Genomic DNA, 19217 nt, shown 5'->3' with positions numbered 1-19217 from the left:
CTACCGAATGTCCACATTCGGTACAGGTATTCATTATTTGAAAGAGACAAACTTATTCTTCACAAGAGCCAGGAATTATTTTATGTAATTCATATAATTTATAATTGAAAAACATGAGGTTCTAAAGTTTTTTTAATCATTATGATGATTTAAAAAAAGCCAATCAGACAGATAATCAAGGTTATTACAGAAACATTAACTGTGCTATTGTGCAAAGGTCTTACGAGGCATTTTTTTCATGTCATTAAACACAAGGCTTAGTTAATTTCTAAACAGTACAGCAAAGATACAAGAATAAAACAAGGCCAAGTTCACACCACTGAGACGATCATTTTTGCACTGCTTGTTATTTTAGCTATGTGCTTTATACTGCATGCTGCTTTTAATCTTTGAAGTTCATGGCTCATTGAGGTAAATGGAAGAGGTCTCAAGAATTCAAATTTGCTTTTGCAAGCTGGAAATTTCCTTAATATATACTGTTAAATAAAATAGTAAAGAAGAAATTAGATTTAAATCTGGAGTTTTAACAAATAGAAATGTTTACTAAAAATAAGTGCTGGAAGAGTTTCTTGAGTTTGGTTTGGTTTCTTTTTAAATTATTCTTACATGCATGATTTCACCAGATAATTTTAAATTAATGTGCCTCAAGAACAAAGTGGTACAGATCCTAGTCCTGGGCTAACCTATCTACAGCTCACTGCAGGATCGGTTTCGTTCTCTGCAATACTTTAAGTCAATGCTGACTCAATATACAATGCTGGAATGGATAATTAACTGCAGAACTCTGAAACAATTACACATGAAATAGTTATCTGCTCAAGCTAGAAGGAAATGCAGCTTAAACATAGTATCTTTTAAAAAGAAATTCAAGACATATTTTTCAAAGGACACTCAAAAGAAATACTTCAAAACAGTTTTTCATTTCCCATAGCAGCTAAAACTTTACTAAATATTTACTGCTTGTACAAATCCAACAATTTCAGCCTACTGACACTTTCCTTCTATCTTTTTTTTTAAATTCACTTCCTGGCTGTTAGGAATTAGCAAATTGCTACAGCATTTGTATTAAAGGAACTGTGACAGGAAAAAAAAAAGGTTTCCTCCAACTACTTAAAGTAACACTTAAGGTTAAAATGACTTGATGAAACTGTATTCAGTTCTGAGCAACACATCAGATCAAAGCTTTTGATTACAGACAGTTCTGAGAAGAGAATACTTAGCAAATCTCCCCAGTGCATTTAATACTTAAAAAGATTTTCAAAAAATTCAAACAATAGAGGCAGAGAAAGAGAGATAAGAGTAACAGGCAATGAAAACAAATATAGGGAGCAGAGACTTCTTGCAGAATTTTTCTTTAGGTATAATTTGATTGAATTCACATGAGTTAGAGCAGCCTGTAAACACGACTGCTATGATTGGTATTGCACCTTTTCAGATATGCTAACATGTGAATCATTACCTTTGCTTTACAATACATTAACCGTGACTAAAAGCTGGCAAATCCATCAGGTCTCTGGGGACAGAGCAACATGCTTTCACCGAGATTTCAACAGAATTCTGAACAACTGTTTCATGGCTTTAGATATATATGGGGGGGGGGGGGGGGAAGGAAATCATACCCAAAGCAGAGATTCTGACCTTGTTTTTGCTGATAGAATCAGCAGCTCCCAGCAGCGAGTGGATGCAGGCAGATAAGGCCTCTTGTGATAATCCCTGAAACACTGCCCTCTGCAGGGAAGAGGAAATGAGACCAAAAAAAAAAAAAGAAAAAGGCAAAATTTAAGCAGGATTTAAGAGCTGTGGCTTGTGAAGGATGTGCTTCCCAGCACATAAAACTCTAGATCGGTTAGGTACAAACATAGCATCTAAGTGCAATAAGACAGGATGGAGTGTTCCTGCATAAAAGCTTGCTACAACACTTAGACTGGACGCTCAAGTACACCCTGTTCACCTGCTGGCTCTGAATCTGCATCCGGGTAGTGACATAGTGACACCTAATGCATTCACAGCTACCGAGATAAACAATGCTTACTGGGTAACCTGAGTGGACACTTCATGTGTCAGGGTAACTAACTATCTGTGCGTGCAATTTATACTTGCAATAGATGTGAGACCATTTGTGTGAGCTTAACCTCAAGCAAAGTCAAATTACCTCGTGTTTGCGCCAGGTTAGTAAACAAACATGACAGCTGCCATGGCCCAGGTGACGCAGAGTAAGTAACTCATTAAGCTGCAGCAACTAGATCATACAGCCATGCTACCCGTAGGAACACTGCTCGCCTCCGCCAGCACTCCTACATGACAGCCCTGCCTGCTCCAAGACTTGCCAGTACCACTTAATTCATTTCTTCTATCCACAGGGTGCAGGCAAGGCATGGCAGTTCTGCTAGAGTATCTCGGTGAAAAGATAAACCACCGTGCAGATAACACTATAAATGAGCCTCGCAAACAACACAAAAATGACCTCTCCTCCAAAGGCCTAGCTGAAAACAAGGGCAAATACTCATTTATCTTTAATGAGACTGACCTATTAAGCAATAAAGTACTAATATTTTCCAACTTCTTTTTAAGCAAATAGCATCTTTGTAGCAGTTTCACATAACATATGAAAAATATTTTTACATGCATTAAAAGTATCTAATAAAGATACAACACATACAGAAAAGCAAAACCACTTGCATTATGTTTCTCAGAGACTTACTATTCTTTCATGCTATTAAGTGACACACAAAAAAAATCAGATTCTAAAGGGCAAGTCTCAAAATACTTGTGAAGTTAACATTGCTTTTGTTTCCATTAGACATGAAGATTCCTATTGCCTTAAACTTTGGAAACATCTCCTCCATTTTGGAAGGTGAAACGATGTGCTACAAAAAAATGTTGAGAACATTTCCAAAATGTAGGAGTAGTAGAGTCATCATTTTTAAGACCAGAAACATCACCTTGTCTGATGTCCTGCAAAGCACATCGCAAGACATGCATTCAACCAGTAAATTCAGCAATAAGATCATTCTCTATAATCAACCCAGAACTTTCTATTCTTTCTTGTTCTATTATTCAGTCCTCAACTTTGGTGCAATAAGTATCTCAAGCTTCAGACACTGGAGTATTTCTGTAATAGCAGAAGCAATAAATGTACAAATCAATGCCTTGTTTCTAATTCTACAAATACAAAATTGTCTTGGAGATGATGACCTAAATTTGTCAGTTCTCATTTTACATAAAGATAGCAGCAAAAAGACATAACATAGCAAAAAGAGATAACAGAGGCCAGTAATTGCCCACTCCTAACTTACATTAAAATAATTAGACATGGTGCTACATACTTCCTAACTTCACTTTAAAAATATTAGATAAAGAAATTTTTGCATACGTCTATACATCTGTACAGTTTGGAGAGACACACTAGCGTCCTTCTGACAGTAGGATACCACATTCCATGCAGATCTGCTGGTGAAATCGTGGTCTGGTGCCTGGGATTAAGGGATTCTGCTGAACCTGTTTAAAAGTAAAATACATGACAAACTTGGCCATCTGTCCTTTCAACTGACGGAGATTGCGGTATCAATTGCACTTTATACTGACTCCACAGTAATAAGACGTATTTTATTGCAGCCAAACAGGTGAGGGTTGGGTTTTTTTTTTTAACTTCTGAGCAGGTCAGTACTAGATTTCTGATGTGCATAGAGCACATGGCTGTGAAAAATATGAATTAGCTTTCAGGGATGGCCCAGCTTGACCCTTCTTAATGAGTTAGTTTTACAGGCATGTCTCCAATGACACACACACACACTTAGCTCAACAGCTGAAAAGATCAAACAAGTACTGGGGGGGGGGGGGAAGCACAGGAGAAAAAAGAAAAAAAACTGTTCGTGATCAAGGAAGTATAGGAGACACTCAGGGAAAAAAAAAGGGAAAAAAATTCCATCAATTTTACTTCTTCACGCTTTTGTTTCTGCCGGGGATAATCCTACAATGGATTACACAGTTGCAGAAAGTACAGGGTTTAAACAGCAGCGTTGGTGGATAAGGGAAGGGCAACTGACATCATCTACCTGGACTTGTGCAAGGCATTTGACACTGTCCTGCACGACATCCTTGTGTCTAAACTAGAGAGACATGGATTAGATGGGTGGACCACTTGGTGGATGAGGAATTGGCTGGATGGTCACACTCAAAGAGTTGTGGTCAATGGCTCAATGTCCAAGCGGAGAACAGTGACGAGTGGCATTCCTCGGGGGTCGGTACTGGGACCGGCACTGTTCAACATCTTTGTCAGCGACATGGACAGTGGAATCGAGCGCACCCTCAGCAAGTTTGCTGATGACACCAAGCTGTGTGGTGTGGTCAACACGCTGGAGGGAAGGGATGCCATCCAGAGGGACCATGATAGGATTGAGAGGTGGGCCCGTGCGAACTGCATGAAGTTCAACAAGGCCAAGTGCAAGGTCCTGCACGTGGGTCGGCGCAATCCCAAGCACAACTACAGGCTGGGCAAAGAATGGACTGAAAGCAGCCCTGAGGAGAAGGACTTGGGGGTGTTGATTGATGAGAAGCTCAACATGAGCCGGCAGTGTGCGCTTGCAGCCCAGAAAGCCAACTGTGTCCTGGGCTGCATCAAAAGCAGTGTGACCAGCAGGTTGATGGAGGTGATCCTGCCCCTCTACTCTGCTCTTGTGAGACCCCACCTGCAGTACTGTGTCCAGCTCTGGGGGCCCCAGTACAGGAGAGACATGGAGCTGTTGGAGCAAGTCCAGAGGAGAGCCACGAAGCTGATCAGAGGGCTGAAGCACCTCTCCTATGAGGACAGGCTGAGAGAGTTGGGGTTGTTCAGCCTGGAGAAAAGAAGGCTCCAGGGAGATCTAATTGCGGCTTACCAGTACCTGAAGGGGCCTACAGGAAAGATGGTGAGGGACTGTTTATCAGGGAGTGTAGTGACAGGACAAGGGGTAATGGGTTTAAGCTGAAGGAGGGCTGACTTAGATTAGATGTTAGAATGAAATTCTTTACTGTGAGGGTGGTGAGGCACTGGAACAGGTTGCCCAGAGAGGTTGTGGAGGCCCCATCCCTGGAAGTGTTTAAGACCAGGCTGGATGAGGCTTTGGGCAACGTGGTCTAGTGGAGGGTGTCCCTGCCCATGGCAGGGGGGTTGGAACTAGATGATCTTTAAGGTCCCTTCCAACCCAAACCATTCTATGATTCTATCATGTTAATAACTGCAAAAACAATTTTGTCATGAGGGGGTTGTAAACATAAAAGAGTGCTCCTCTTGGGTAACCTCTGTAATAATTCTGTATGCTCAAAATAGATTTTCACAAGACCTGACAGACAGAAGTCTTATTTTTATTTTGTTCTTAAATCCTGGGAAACAGCTGAGTCAACAGCATCAGAACTCTGATTCCAATTAGCGACCATTCAAAAAAGTAAAATTTTCAAAGTTTTACCTAATGATGGAATAAGCACTTGTGAAGTGTTTATGTGATCGGTGAGGGAATTGTTCAAAATAATTCAGCAGTATCTTTCTACCTTTTGCAACAATAAATTTATTGTCAGTCAGAGTAATCAGACGGCCTGTAAGACCTTAGCTGCCAGTTTGAGGTTCCTAGGCTACTTATTAGTCACTTCAGCTACTCCTGCAGGCACTGAAATGGGAGAGGCGCACCTTTGAAGGGCACATAATCCCAATTATCTCAGACACTTATCTTCAAGTTACACAGTATAGGTTCCTTCCATCTCCTGAATGCAGGTGGGATTTACTGGACTTGTGAAAGCTGCACACCTGGCTTGAAGCAAGATGAACTCCACTCTCAATGGGATTTGTGGAGTCCAGCTAGAAACAGCCAGAAAGACCTTTGCACGGCTTGCAAGCCAAAAGCAAGAAACTACCAGGTAATCAGAAGGAATATGAGAAACAACTGACAAAGAGATGAAAAAGGTGCTGCTGGGAAAAGTAACACTGTACCATTCTGAACAATGATAAAATAAAGGGGAAAATTCTTCATGGATTTTAGACAAAAATTTAAAGGGTTGTAACACTCAAATGACTGGCATCAGAAGAGCCACGTTTCATGGAATTTGCTTGCAGTTCACTGTAATTTACAAGCACATAGGTCACATATTTAAAAAGTCAAGGACTATATTCTGTATTATTGTAAACAGCTAAAATGACTAACTGGTTTCAGTATGCGGAAACACATTCAAAGGAAGAGTTGCTTTCCCAGGTAAAGGCACACAGAAAGACACTCCTAGATGCTCAAAGCATTAATTTAAGAGGCATGCCTGACACACCAAACCACCCTTCTCAGCACAGCTAAGAAACAGAAGCATCCTTAAGTATACATCTTGATGGCAGGGCAGCTACTTTGCAGTAGAGAATACAGAAGCTCAGTTTTATACAAAGTACAATAGATGCTGTCAGCTACAAAAGTAGTTGCTTCACAGAATGGACTGTACTGGAAGCACAATGAAATGCCACCAAAAGAACAAGATTGAGTTGTTTCTCATTCCAAAAAAAAAGTTATTAAGAACCCTGAGACAAAGCTAATCTCTCAAAATTTCTTATGAATTACTCTAGGAAAAAACCCCTTTAAGATACAAGCAAGTTTCTCACTGATGGTTCAAGTTAATGCTCATTCTCCATGAGTTTTATGCATTAATTTGATAACATGAGATATATTCCGTACCAGATTTAACTAAGCTGCAGGACTCAGGATCTTCTAGCCGGACATCTGAAAACGAAGCTTCAGACGGCAGCTTCTTCTGTTCCTCTTTTAAACTCTGTGCAATTTGCTGCAGAGGAAGACATACCACAAAATATTTTTTTTCCCTTAATTTAAGTAGTATCACACTGCTTTGATTACAACAGAGAAAAGCATACTAAATTGCAAAAGGAATCAGCTATGCTCAGCTCCCCAGTGTTTCCAAGACATTAAAAGAAAAAGACATTTCCAAAACAGCAGCAGAAACATTTCAATATCAATTTAAGATTCACAAGTATTACACAGATCTGTGTAAAACACTGTTCTTTCAATTTTGCCTGGTTTTACTGATCTCTAAATAATAATCAGTGAAGCCACCTAGAACGAGAAGCTCAAAGTAGGGGAACCCAATTCAACACTCGCTTGGATTTCACACGGATCATTTCTGTGATGGCTTTATTCCTATAAATGATACGTACAGATGGCCCCACAGTACTCTCTAGTTTATTCCCTGCAGGAGTTCAACAGAAAGCTTTGCCCTAACATAACTCAACACTTCCACACTTCAACCTTTTTCACTACTTGGTCTGCTTCAAAGCAATGAGAGGCAGCAAGAATGGGCAAAGAACCGCATTAATATTTGAGCAGAACAGCACAAGAAACATTTCTGCCCTGTGCTTTTAACATTTTAATAATCCATTTACTCAGACAGAAGATCTCTCTAAATAGCAAGGTTTTGAGGTTTAAAAGCAATCAAGTAGCAAAATGAATCTCAAACCAGGCAAAAACTGGAGTCTTATGAGGACATATGAAGAACAGCGTCATTTCTGGATTTAGAATGAACTGTGAAACTCACTTTCTTCTTTCTAACTAAACAGCCAAAGGACCCTAGTTAGAAAACAAGGCCTTGTGTGGACTAAGTATCTGCACTGCTTGCCTACAGAAGTTATAGCTAACATTAAAAAGTTGTCACAATCAGTATTTTTATTCAGTTCTATTTACATAGTTTTAACAAAAAAAGAATGAAACCAACCTGCACTCCTAACAGTTATGCTGGTAAAACTTTGGATCACTAGTTGTTCTGAATGGAGGGATCTCATTTAGCTACATTTTGTGTGGTGGGTTTCTCAATTACTGTTTTTGCTTTTTCTTCAAAAGCTTATTAGTCCTTAAACTTTCAGTATCAAGGGCAAGTATTCTACAAACTCACTAGCTTCAGGATTTGTAAATGCTTTCCTAAAAACCTACGAATGCCCCTTATAATCACCAAAGTATACACTGTAACATAGTAACAGCTTTAGATATGTATAAAGACAAGATTATAGCAACAAGAGTTCAGTACTAACAAGTTTCTCACACTGTCTATTTACAGGCAAGAATTGAATGCAACAAGGTACAGCTATACAATGTAATTTCTTCCAACCCACAGTAATTAATATATATATAGCTATAAAGCTTCTGTGTTTTGTGTAAGTAATGCTCTGATTCTGAAGTCAAACAACAGCTTCTCTATCAACTGGTCAGCTGCAAATAAGTTCTACGATTTTCTAAGTACCACCAGCTATCATGGTAGATGGAAAGCAGCACAGAGCAATAAAATCTAGATCTTGCCAGTCCATGTCAGAATCACCATTCTTAGTCAACTCAATCCTTTGACAGCTTGGGCCTCTCTCATTATCAACTGAATGGCAACAGTTATTTGGGCAGGGATCTTTATTATGCTCAATCCCTTCCATGCAATGCTACCTTTCAGTTGCATATCAAATACAGTTTGCTCTAGTAAAAAACTAATTTAAAGTTTTTCATTGGCCACTTATTTCTGTGAGTAGTTTCATTCTGAAATCTGTCATCAATATAGTATTAACCTTTTAAAAGTAAGTAGAATTAGTTTGATTCCTTTCAACAGCAGCATTGACTCAAAGGGCTTCAAATGACTACAAAAAATGGCTAATAGTGGTAAGAACTTGCAAAAGGCTACTGGAAACCGTCACTGACACGTTAAATTATCTAAAGGTATAAGCAATTCTCCCCTCACACTGTCTGAGCATAGTGTACACACACGTATACCAAACACTAGTTGATCAGTAATTCTGAAAACAAACTTGCAGCTAATTGTACCTGTCTGAAGCTTCTCTTCAACTCCAGCTCAACTAGAAAATACACTGGGTAATACCTACTAATTATGAAAGCAAATAAAAGTTTACTATTATGAGAGAAAACTTAGAAGCTTCAAGTTTAGATAAAACTGTCCACTATGAGAACTATCACCAGTTTTACGGAGTTTGACATAAAGAGTTCTCTGACATCTAGTTTAGGGTCATAATTTAATCAGCAGGTGCCAATTTAATAGTGCCAGTAATACTAAATACACCTAAGAACTGGAAAACTCCATCTGCAAAGGACTATACTGCATAATTGTATATACTGCATATAAAAAGAAAACCAATCAAGGACAATAAAAAAGCTGATGCTCTACCTCCATCATTTCCAACTTATCAGGATATGCAAGATCACCCGGAGCAGGCTTATAGCCTGTGATATCAGTCTGAATGTAAATATGCGTCCTATAGACAAGACGCTCTTGTACGTCTTCTAACATCTGCTTGACACCAGCTGCAAACGCACCCAGTTGTTCAGCTGACAAAGGTAAAAAAAAGGCACAAATTTGTTAATTTAATTGCAAAACAAGCTTATATACACAAAAGTTTGAAGTATCACATATAGAACCATCACAAAATTGGCTTGCTGCAGATGAAGTCAGACTATTTTTGGAACAGCGGAATGAGACAAATTTGTGACAAACAAGGAATTACTGAACTCCATATTGCAGTCGCTTCACCTCCCTAAATTTTCATTACATTGTGAAAAAGCGATCTCACACTGATAACATCAGGCACCATCTTTAGAATTAAGCATTCTAATTATTTGAGACCTGTGTATGCCAAGTGGCATTTCTGCCCGGACACCAAACCAAGGTGGTTTAGATCCATCATAGCCAGTGCCTGCAGTGTGACTATCAGGAATTGACAAGATAACTCATCTACCGACCTACCAGAACAGATAATACAACACAGTTCATGTCCAACTTAAGAACTATTATATCAACCTGAGTTTAAGCAGTAGAAAATCACTTCTGAAGATTAGCTGAAAGATTATGTCACCATTTTTCTTCCTCATTCCCAACAACATTATAATTCTACTATCAGGAAAATGAGCAATTTCTCATGATATTGGCACAAAGACCTACACTGTGTTATGTACCAGCTACCAAGTATGATTTCTCTTTATCACTTGGTGCAAGGGTAAGACTGTGAAATGATTCCATTACACGTTGGTCATACTAAGGAAATGAGATACCAAATTTTTTTTTTCTGATGATCAGCTCACTTCTCCGAGACTATGAGCTTTGAACACTTCCAAAACTCCACAATCTCTACCAGCTACATAACTCCTCTGCTGAAGTTACAATTTCTAGTCTGGGAAACACTTCATCAAGGACAATGAAAAAAATCAGATTTGCTTTCCTTTGTTTTATCATCATGTATGCAGAAAGCTCTACACAGATGATGCCTTAGCAGGGCCAAGGAAAGCAATTACTTCAATTTGAAAAGTTCATTTAAATCAAACCTTGTGCATGTCCACACACTCGGTGGATGCTTGCTTGCATTTATACAATCCAGAGAAAACAGGACTCTCTAGCACCAGTATATTAATTTAAATGAAGATATCCACAAACCCATAAATATGGACCTATTATAAATGAGAAAAATCTAATTTATTTAAAATAACCTTACCTCATCTTTGACATATTTAAGATCCATTAGATAAAAAAAAAAATCTAAGAATTTTTTTGCCTATGCAATTTCAGAATTTTATCAGTTAAGATAACATTTAAAAACAATCAGGTTCCATCTATGAGTTACCATTGTTCTGTACATGATCTTCAAGCATTTCATTTTTGAGAATCCCGCAGAGTTCAGAAAGTGTCTCCAAGTGAATGACATGGATGATCATTGGCCTTAGGACATCATACAATGAAAGACACAACTTCTCCAAGAGTTCACTAGGAAAAAAAAATAAACCAAAGCAAAACACTTTCAGGATCCTGCAATACCAAAATAAAATTTTATCACAAACACAGATTATTTTACAGCAAAGAGCTTTTAAAGGCAGGTGCGAAAACAATGCAATACAGTATCACAGAAGACTTAAGAAAGGACTGTTTAAAACATGAACCCCTGATGTAAAGATATAGGATACCAACTGCTTAAAATGGTGGTACAGTTTTGAATTATTTTAAAAATAAATAAATTTTAAAAATACCCAAAAAAACAACCAACAACTCAACCTGTCACAAAGAGAAGATTCTGCAAACTGGTTTACCTGGTTTCTGTGTAAAGAAATGCTCCTGTTGAGCTCAGAGTCATACCCCCTTTTCTCCCTTTGAAAAAAGGCTCATCTGATTCCAAGTACTCAATAGTTTATTAGAACCAGGAGCACATGAAGAGGGACACAGGAAGAGAAGCTTGGTAACCTTTTCTGTAACAACTTCCAACATAAAATCCTACTTCGATGTATTATTTTTTTCCTGTTCAAAGTGATGAGTATCTTGGGTTACACCTCAGTAGCATTCATTCTAGACATTTTTGTCATTCTCAGTGCTCCCTTCACTAATCACAGATTAGCTAATAATGCTGTCGCCAGTAGCTGAAAATTCAAGTAATTCCCCAGTTAGACTTGGAAATATAAACACTAAGAATATTTCAGTATTACAGTGTGGCACAGTTGTTGAGTTTATTGCACTGTATTTATTTTTTTTCCTAACTCATGAAGAATGTCTGACAGTAGAACAAGTACTCTTCAGTTCCTTTCAGAGTGTGGACAAAAAATGAAAACATTCATAAAAGAATGCTGACAGAAGAACCATTTTGAATGTCTCTCTTCTTTTGCATTCTATAGCTTTATAAGTAACTCAAACAGTAACTCTCCATGTTAAAAGTAGAAACAAAGGAGAAAGTGTCAACAGCCTTATTATTAAATACAACACTCAACCTCAGATCTCCACTCTTGGCTAGATTTTTTGTAAACTCTTATCTGTACATAGACAACTAGCTATTATGTCTTCAGAGCACCTCAACACTTCAGAAAAAAATGAGGCTATTTATTATGCAGCTAAAAAAAAAACCTAACAAAGTAGTTACTATCTGAAACATTTTCCTCAAAATATTTTATTTAGATGCAAGCAAAAAAGGGAAGCAAGTTCTTACGAAAGGAGGTAACTACCATCAAGATTCAAAAATAATCAGAAGTCTGTTCTCATTCTCAGTGTGAAGAGCAATAGTGACAAAATTTCTGTCTGTGCAACATTTTACACTGATTTCAATTAGGGATGTTTACTTCAGGATTTGCACTGAGATAGCTAAAATTGGTTCTTTAGCGAATTTAGTTAGGTCACCTCCAATCTTGAGCATGTCCCACACAAGACCTCAATTTCTCAGAAAAGAGAAAGACAGGGCAGCTCACTAACTCTAAATCCTTGATGAAAAATGGCTGGAGTTCATCAGCTGAATTTTACACTTCTGCAACTGACTGTACAAACCATTGGCATAGAGGAAGCACAAAAACAGCTGAAAGGTGCAGCGCTGTAAACTTCTACAGCTATTTCCAAAGCCACTGTGTGTCTTTACCTCTTTCAGTCCATCTACAGAGCATTTACATTACTCAGATTATTTACAGAAAATGTAAACTATCAGCTTCGCTTGAAGCAAAAAAACCAGAAGAACATCAAATTCTGATACCTAAAGTGATTATTTGCTGGTTCTTACCAAACCACTGCAATACAACCCTATTTGCCATACAACATTGTCTGCTCTATCACTGCATAATAAAGACAACATGCAGTAAACCAAAACCAGCATGTACCACCTACTCCAGTTTTGGTGTTGGTTTTGTGAAGAACTCATTGTAAAGCTGGTGTTCATCCTGGCATACATGGACCATAAAGGCACAACCACTTCGTACCTGTATTCACAGAAATACAAATACTTGATTATTAAATGATTTTCCTTGCATCTGTACCACAGGAGGTATTACAGATATTATTATTATATGTCATTATATTATATATTGCATTATTATTACTACTACAGCTATGATTCAATTGAAGCTTTGTGAAATTCAAAATTATTGAGATCAACTATAAAACTAAGGCCTGAAAAGACGTTACTACCAAATAAGAGCTCACTGTGCAACTTCTGTCCCTTTTTGTTTCTGATGAAACTTAAGTAACCACATTTTCTGCTTTTGCAAATACCCCTTTGCAAGGTTTGCAGCAGAGCAGAGCTTTTACAGAATAATCTTCCACAAAACAGGCACTACTCGAAAGTATTAGTAAAATTGTAATGATTCAAAACCACAAAAGTGACAATTCTGCATGTAAATGACTGAATTAAGTAACTACATATTACTTGGGGGAGGGAGAGGATTAAAACATAACAAAAACCCCATAACCCATGATTGTCACCTACCAGAGCACAGTGATCTCTGTTGTTCTGACTGGTTAATTCTGTAACAGTGCTAGCAATACTTGGACCAAGCAAAAGCTCCCTCTGGTCGAGGTAACATTGATGGATTTCATTGAGAACTTGTTGATACCTAGCCAAGAAATTAAAACAGTAACTGCACCCTGAAGCTGATTTTCTGGTAAACATAAAATTCATTCTAATACCCTCTTTTAGGTCTACATAGTATCAATTTTTAAAACTTTCTTTTAAACTAATAATATGTTAAACAATACTTAAAAGTAAAGATTTTCAAAACTTACAATTGTTGAAAATAAATTCTGTAGACATACTCACTCTGGCATTTTTTCAGATCTTTGTTCTACTTGTTCAATAAGAGTCTACTCAATAAAAAGAAAAAAAAATATTACCAGTAAATGATTTTTTCTAATAATTGGAAAATAGTTTGCAGTATTTTTCCATGGAAATAATATGCAATCTTTGGACATTCACACTTGCACAAAACGCAATCTTTGCATTCACGCCACTAATAAATTCAAACCCCATTTTCATAGCTTCCTTTTTAACAGCAAGTTACCAGCCTACTTACTCTGACTTTGGGAGCAGCTGCTCTGAATTTTACATAAAACAGTGTGAAGGCATTGTCAGAATTTGGCACAGCTGAAGGATCCTGAAATAAGAGATGAGTAATTGGTTAAAAAGGAAGATACTATATTTGGCTTCTAGTATTTAATGGCTGAGATAATTAGGCTCTAAAACAGGGTACTGGCTCTTTATGCTTCTACAGCTCTTTGCCACTTTCCACCTAGAAAGGCATCCTTGTTTCAGAGCTCAGATAAAGCCAGATGGAAAAACAAAACCAAAACCAGAAAGTTTCAACCAACAGTCTCTAGAGCAAAAGCAACATTTTCAGTAACTACGGCATTTTCCACCAGAGAAAGCAATTTTCTCTGGACCTGCCACAGTAGTACTGATTGTTACTCCTTAATCTGTAGTATTATAATGGAACAAAATTTCCCTTTTTTCTGCCAGTCCCAGGGCAGAGAAGCTAAGTTTCGGCTCGCATTCAAGCTTCAACTGCAATGTCAAGTTTTGAGGCAGTTCCCCCTGTGGCTCCTCAGTTTAGCTGGGCAGACAGCTTGAAATTAGACAAATTCTAGCACTAACGAAGCAGAGCGAAGACCCAATTTAGCCACCAGGCTTTCTTCCCCTTATCCCTACTGATGACAGAGAGAACTGGATAGCCTTCCCTCAAAACATGGTGGAAGCAGGAAAACTCTTCCACCTTCCCCACCTCCTGCTTTCATCCCTGTGAGCAATCTGATTATCCTTCTACAAAAACAGATCAAAATCTCCAAACACTCAGATGTGAAGAGTGACGAAGAACACCTAGATATCTCATCAGTCCCTTTCCCGTCCCAACAAAACCTCTTGTTGTGTTGCAACAGGAAATCTCAACACGTGATCACAACTGAAGATCACCAGTCCAGTACTGCTCTTTTGCCAGAAGCAGACATTAGAGGTTTCAGAGAAATATGCAAAACATTCATGAAAACGCTGTGTAGGTGGGAAGGAGGATGTCATGTGACTTCTAAAAGAGGTCTCCTTCCTGACTTAGAACTGCTAAGCAGCAATTCAAATCCAGAAATGAGGTTTCCCTTCTTTCTGCAAGGCATGCTTATCAGAGATGTTAAATTCTGCTTCAATTTAGCGCAGTCATGGCAATCCATTGGTATCAAACCCAGCTATGACACTTTTTTTAAATAAAAAGTAATTTTGTACCAAATACGAAAAATATTCAGCACCACTTAACCAAGATCTTCAATACAGGAGTATCCTTTAGCAAGTTTCCATTAACATGTCTAAAAATCCCTTTATGTCTGAAAGATGCGAGAATTGAGAACTAACAATTTCACTGGTTATCCCTTGTGACACCAAGCTGGACTGCAACAGGACTGAGCACAAGGCATACAACTACTAATTGGAGAAAGAAATAGAGTAGAAAGAGACAATCCCCTCTCCTTTCTCCTCTACCAAAATACTGCGGCACAAGACTATTAACATTTTAATGAGACCAAAAAATCTCCGTGCTTAACTTTATGCCTAAACCCCACTGGCGTGAGCAGTAGTAAAGCATCTAACTCTTCCTGCAACTCTCTAACATCGCTGTCAACATTTTAAAACTAACCAAAAGATACTGCCAAAACCAGTAGGAACATGTCACAGTTACTCTCTGCAGCTACACAAAGAAATACTTAGATGACCAAAATACTTACTGGAATATAATACTGAAAGAGTCATGTCATGAACTCAGTTTTGTTGAGCTTTAACAGTTCTCATCCTGCAACACCCAGCTCCTGCATTCATTCTTCAAGTATTCCCTGCAACCTCTCTCTCTGTCTCTAACAATCCACCTCCAAAACAGACCCCCCCAGTACCCGTATTTCTGTTGTGCACCCTCCCCATATGGCAACACAGATGGCAGCGCGGGCTGCAGTCGATTCAGAGCTACAGTGAGCACACTGGTTCAGGAAAGCATGTGTCTGGCCAGCCGGTTGCTGCCTCTCTAACTCAGTCTTTTATCCATCCCTGGCCTTCACTGAGGGTACTGTTCACCTACCTCACCTCCTTCAATTTAAAAATCCTCCAAGATTTTTAAATTACTACTATTTTTAAATCTTTTGGATCACTAAGTCTCTGTGAGATTTGTCTGAAACTTGGTCAATCTACAGAAACACTGTGGTATAGGACTGACTTATTTTCACACAAAATACACCTCCCACCCTCCAAAAAAAAAAAAAAAAAAAAAAAAAAAAGAAGAAAACTTTATAGTGTTATAATAGACAGTACAGCTCAAGTTACCACTTACTGATTCACCTTACCCTTTTCATTAACTGGCTTGTGAGGTTCTGTAATGTATTCACAGTGTATGTCTTGATAAGGTGCATAGCTTTAGAAAGGCATTGTTTAAACTTAATCAAATATACTGGGTAGTCTTTAAAATTTGGCTGAAAAAAATAAAAAAATGCATTTTAAATACGAACAATAAGAGTAAAAAAATTATCAAAACTTAAAATATTCTTTTTACTAGCTAGAAATGCTAGTTTGTACAAACTAAAAGCAGTGTTTTATAAAAATTAAGCAGCATATTAAATATATTCAGTAAAAACTTCTTAAGTTTATAAACCACCATCTTTGCTTTTTTACTATATTTGGCAAAGAGAACATTTTATAGGGAAAACACCACCATAAAAACAGAACGCATACATCATTTTTAACATATTAAGATTTAACTAAAACCAATACAGAATTACTTACATGCGATGAAATATACGCAATACAATCATCAAGCTTAGCCAGCATGGGAATGAATCCTTCACTGTTCACAGACAGCGTAGGGGAATTCAATTTCTTTGGAAAACAAGACAAATCATCATTGTAAGGAACCCAAGTAACTTTGCATTGGTGACAAAGTTCAAAAGATTGGTACAATTTCATTTTCGAAGACTATTAACAGTGAAATAATACTTACTGTGTTGATGTTTTCCAGCTCATTAAAATAAGAAAGTTTCTGCTGGATGTTTTCAGCCAGGTCAACAAGTTCTGACTATTAAAAAACAATAAATAAGAGAAAATCAACAACCTAGCAAGTAGGTTTTATATATATAGAGAAAAAAAAATTATTCAGCCTCTCTTTCAGCTCTCAGCTCTCACCAGTGTTAACTAGTTCTGGATAACTTGCAACTAAGTAAGTACAACAAAAGATGCAGAATCCAGCAGTGCTCGCTTGCTCTCTCTTACCAGAGAAAGACACATTACTCTCAATAGTGTATTTAAAAATATAGATTCTACAGGTTTGTCAGCATTCCACAGACAGTACTGCATACAAACAGCAATGCTGTCATCAGTATTACAGAGAACTGTAGAAATCCTGTATTTCAGGATTAGAGCCTTTGAAAGTTCTCCCTTATCCTGTCATGCTAAAAAAAGACATGTTCATTATATCATGTTGGAGCAGTTCATGAGGAGAAAAAAAAGAACTTGGGAAATAAGCTCATAACTTTAAAAAAAAAAAATCTTTCTTCTTGCAATAACCAGCTCAAAATACTTCTGTAAGTCATATGAATTATTAATCTCAATAAAGTTTGTACTTGTCAGGCATCAGTTACAAAACCTCCGCTCAGGTAGCTATCCCTTCTTGATTAAAGTGTGTATCCACACATACTGAACATTTTACTGCGCAGAGCCTGACACCCTAACTGCAGGCAAAGCACACCAAAACCAAGGTCCAAAGCAAATGGAGGGACTGTCACCACAGCTCTCAAGTCTTCCCAGCCTGAGAAAAACTTTCACTTACGGTATCTTAGAAGTTTCCAGTAATCCTCCTGTCAAAGATTACCTGCTCTTTCAAAAGTTGTTCACAGGCCTCATGCAGCGTTCCTGTCTTCGTGGACACAAAAAGATACTGTTTTTGCAGTGACTCCAGGTGCTGAAGGGCACTATTCACATCATTCAAGATAGCATCACACTGCTCCTGAAAGCCAGACAAGTAATCCCTCATCTGTCTAGAAAAAAAAAAAAAAAAAAAAAAAAGAATCGACAGATAATAGAAGTAAAATTTCACTTTCTGTATTCGCAAATGCAGCTGCCTGCAGGGACACTGCCACAACCTTCCCTTCTCTAGGAATACAAGACTGCTTGCATCAAGCAAGAGTGCACAATAAGCAGATGTTTTGTGACCCGCAGAAGTAACAGAGCTATAGGGTTTAGAACAGCCACTACAGTAACTCCACTTCCCCGACAATCCTTACAGTAAGCCTACCCAGAAAGCAGCAGCACGCACCACAGCTAGTCTAGAGTAGGCAAATACTTTATAAATGGACAGTGCAAACGTAGTGACTACTGGCAGCTACTGCTAGCAGCCAAATTCTACCTGCTTTGCTTCCAACAGGAGTGTTAATTTGGGTCTCGTCTTCTATACAATTTTCAGTTTCCATTTAGAAACTAGTTTTAGTTTCCTAAAGTAGCTGAAATCCAGAGGATTCAAAATTTACTGTGAGGATTGAAAGAGGCTTAAATTAAATAGATCCAGTGTCTAATGTCACCGAGTTCGTCTAAGGCTCAAGGCAGATATAAACTCTAAATGATCACTAAATATATGTCAAGCATTCAGCTTGACTTAAACATCATTTAAAATTAATTGTTCCTCGATGTCAGCTAAAATGTCTGAGCTCTACTACTTTACCACATATAAAGCAACAAGTAAAATCACAACTCTCTGTAGTCATGTGCAACCTTTTAGTGTACAACAGGCAAGCAACTTCTTTTCCTCCTGCTCCTCTGGCCCCCTGCAAACAATTACATATTGGCCATCCTACACACCATTCTGCATCCATGGCATGCTTAAGTATCTGTGTGCGCTATTATGAACATGTCAACTGACAAAGTGCAAGTGTGCTATTCTTTTTAGGTTGTTAATGATTTGATCATGGGCTTAGTACATGTCTAAACCTCTGCTTTTAAGAACAGACACACCCTCAAACGTCAGAGGAAGAGACAGACCAAAGAAAAGCAGACAAAAACAGAAGATGGGAATACGGCAGTATCTCTTTGTGGCCAAAGGCAAGTTTGTGGCCGAAGGCAAGTTTGTAAAGCTTTGAAACACAGGCCAGTATCTGTAAAAGCCATCAGCAGATTTGGCTAAGCCATTCAGCTGTACTGCAGACTCTTGAGAAGAAACTGCGAAAGTCAGTAGGAAGGGGCTCTTCTGAGCCTGACAGAAAGGTCAGTTAGACAAAAATAGATGAGAATGCCAAGTCTCAAAACCGGAGTTGAGCAAAGTGCCAAGGTATGCAGGGAATGCAGATACAAAGTCACAGCCATAGTCACCGGCAAACTGAATGGTGATAACAGAAACAACTCACAGCCACATCTGCTTACACAGTCTCAGCCTCAGAGGATGCCATTTCAATAGCAGCAGCAGCCGAAAAGGCACATG

At 38.2% G+C, this 19217-nt stretch overlaps 1 protein-coding gene across 1 annotated transcript in view; it reads right to left on the bottom strand.

Annotated features, from left to right (window-relative positions):
* COG3 (component of oligomeric golgi complex 3) overlaps positions 1-19217 on the bottom strand; it is a 33947-nt gene that overhangs the window by 10782 nt on the left and 3948 nt on the right. Inside the window, 13 exon segments of the mRNA XM_075741815.1 lie at positions 1639-1728; positions 3374-3498; positions 6684-6789; positions 9175-9335; positions 10622-10761; positions 12628-12719; positions 13226-13352; positions 13556-13599; positions 13809-13889; positions 16102-16227; positions 16538-16630; positions 16752-16826; positions 17619-17784. Coding sequence (XP_075597930.1) covers positions 1639-1728; positions 3374-3498; positions 6684-6789; positions 9175-9335; positions 10622-10761; positions 12628-12719; positions 13226-13352; positions 13556-13599; positions 13809-13889; positions 16102-16227; positions 16538-16630; positions 16752-16826; positions 17619-17784 — 1426 coding nt within the window.

Source organism: Balearica regulorum, chromosome 1, assembly GCF_011004875.1.
Source record: "Balearica regulorum gibbericeps isolate bBalReg1 chromosome 1, bBalReg1.pri, whole genome shotgun sequence".
In the NCBI taxonomy this organism is placed as follows: Eukaryota; Metazoa; Chordata; class Aves; order Gruiformes; family Gruidae; genus Balearica; species Balearica regulorum.
The sequence above is the reverse complement of the archived record's forward strand: the minus strand, read 5'-3'. Positions and strand labels throughout refer to the sequence as shown.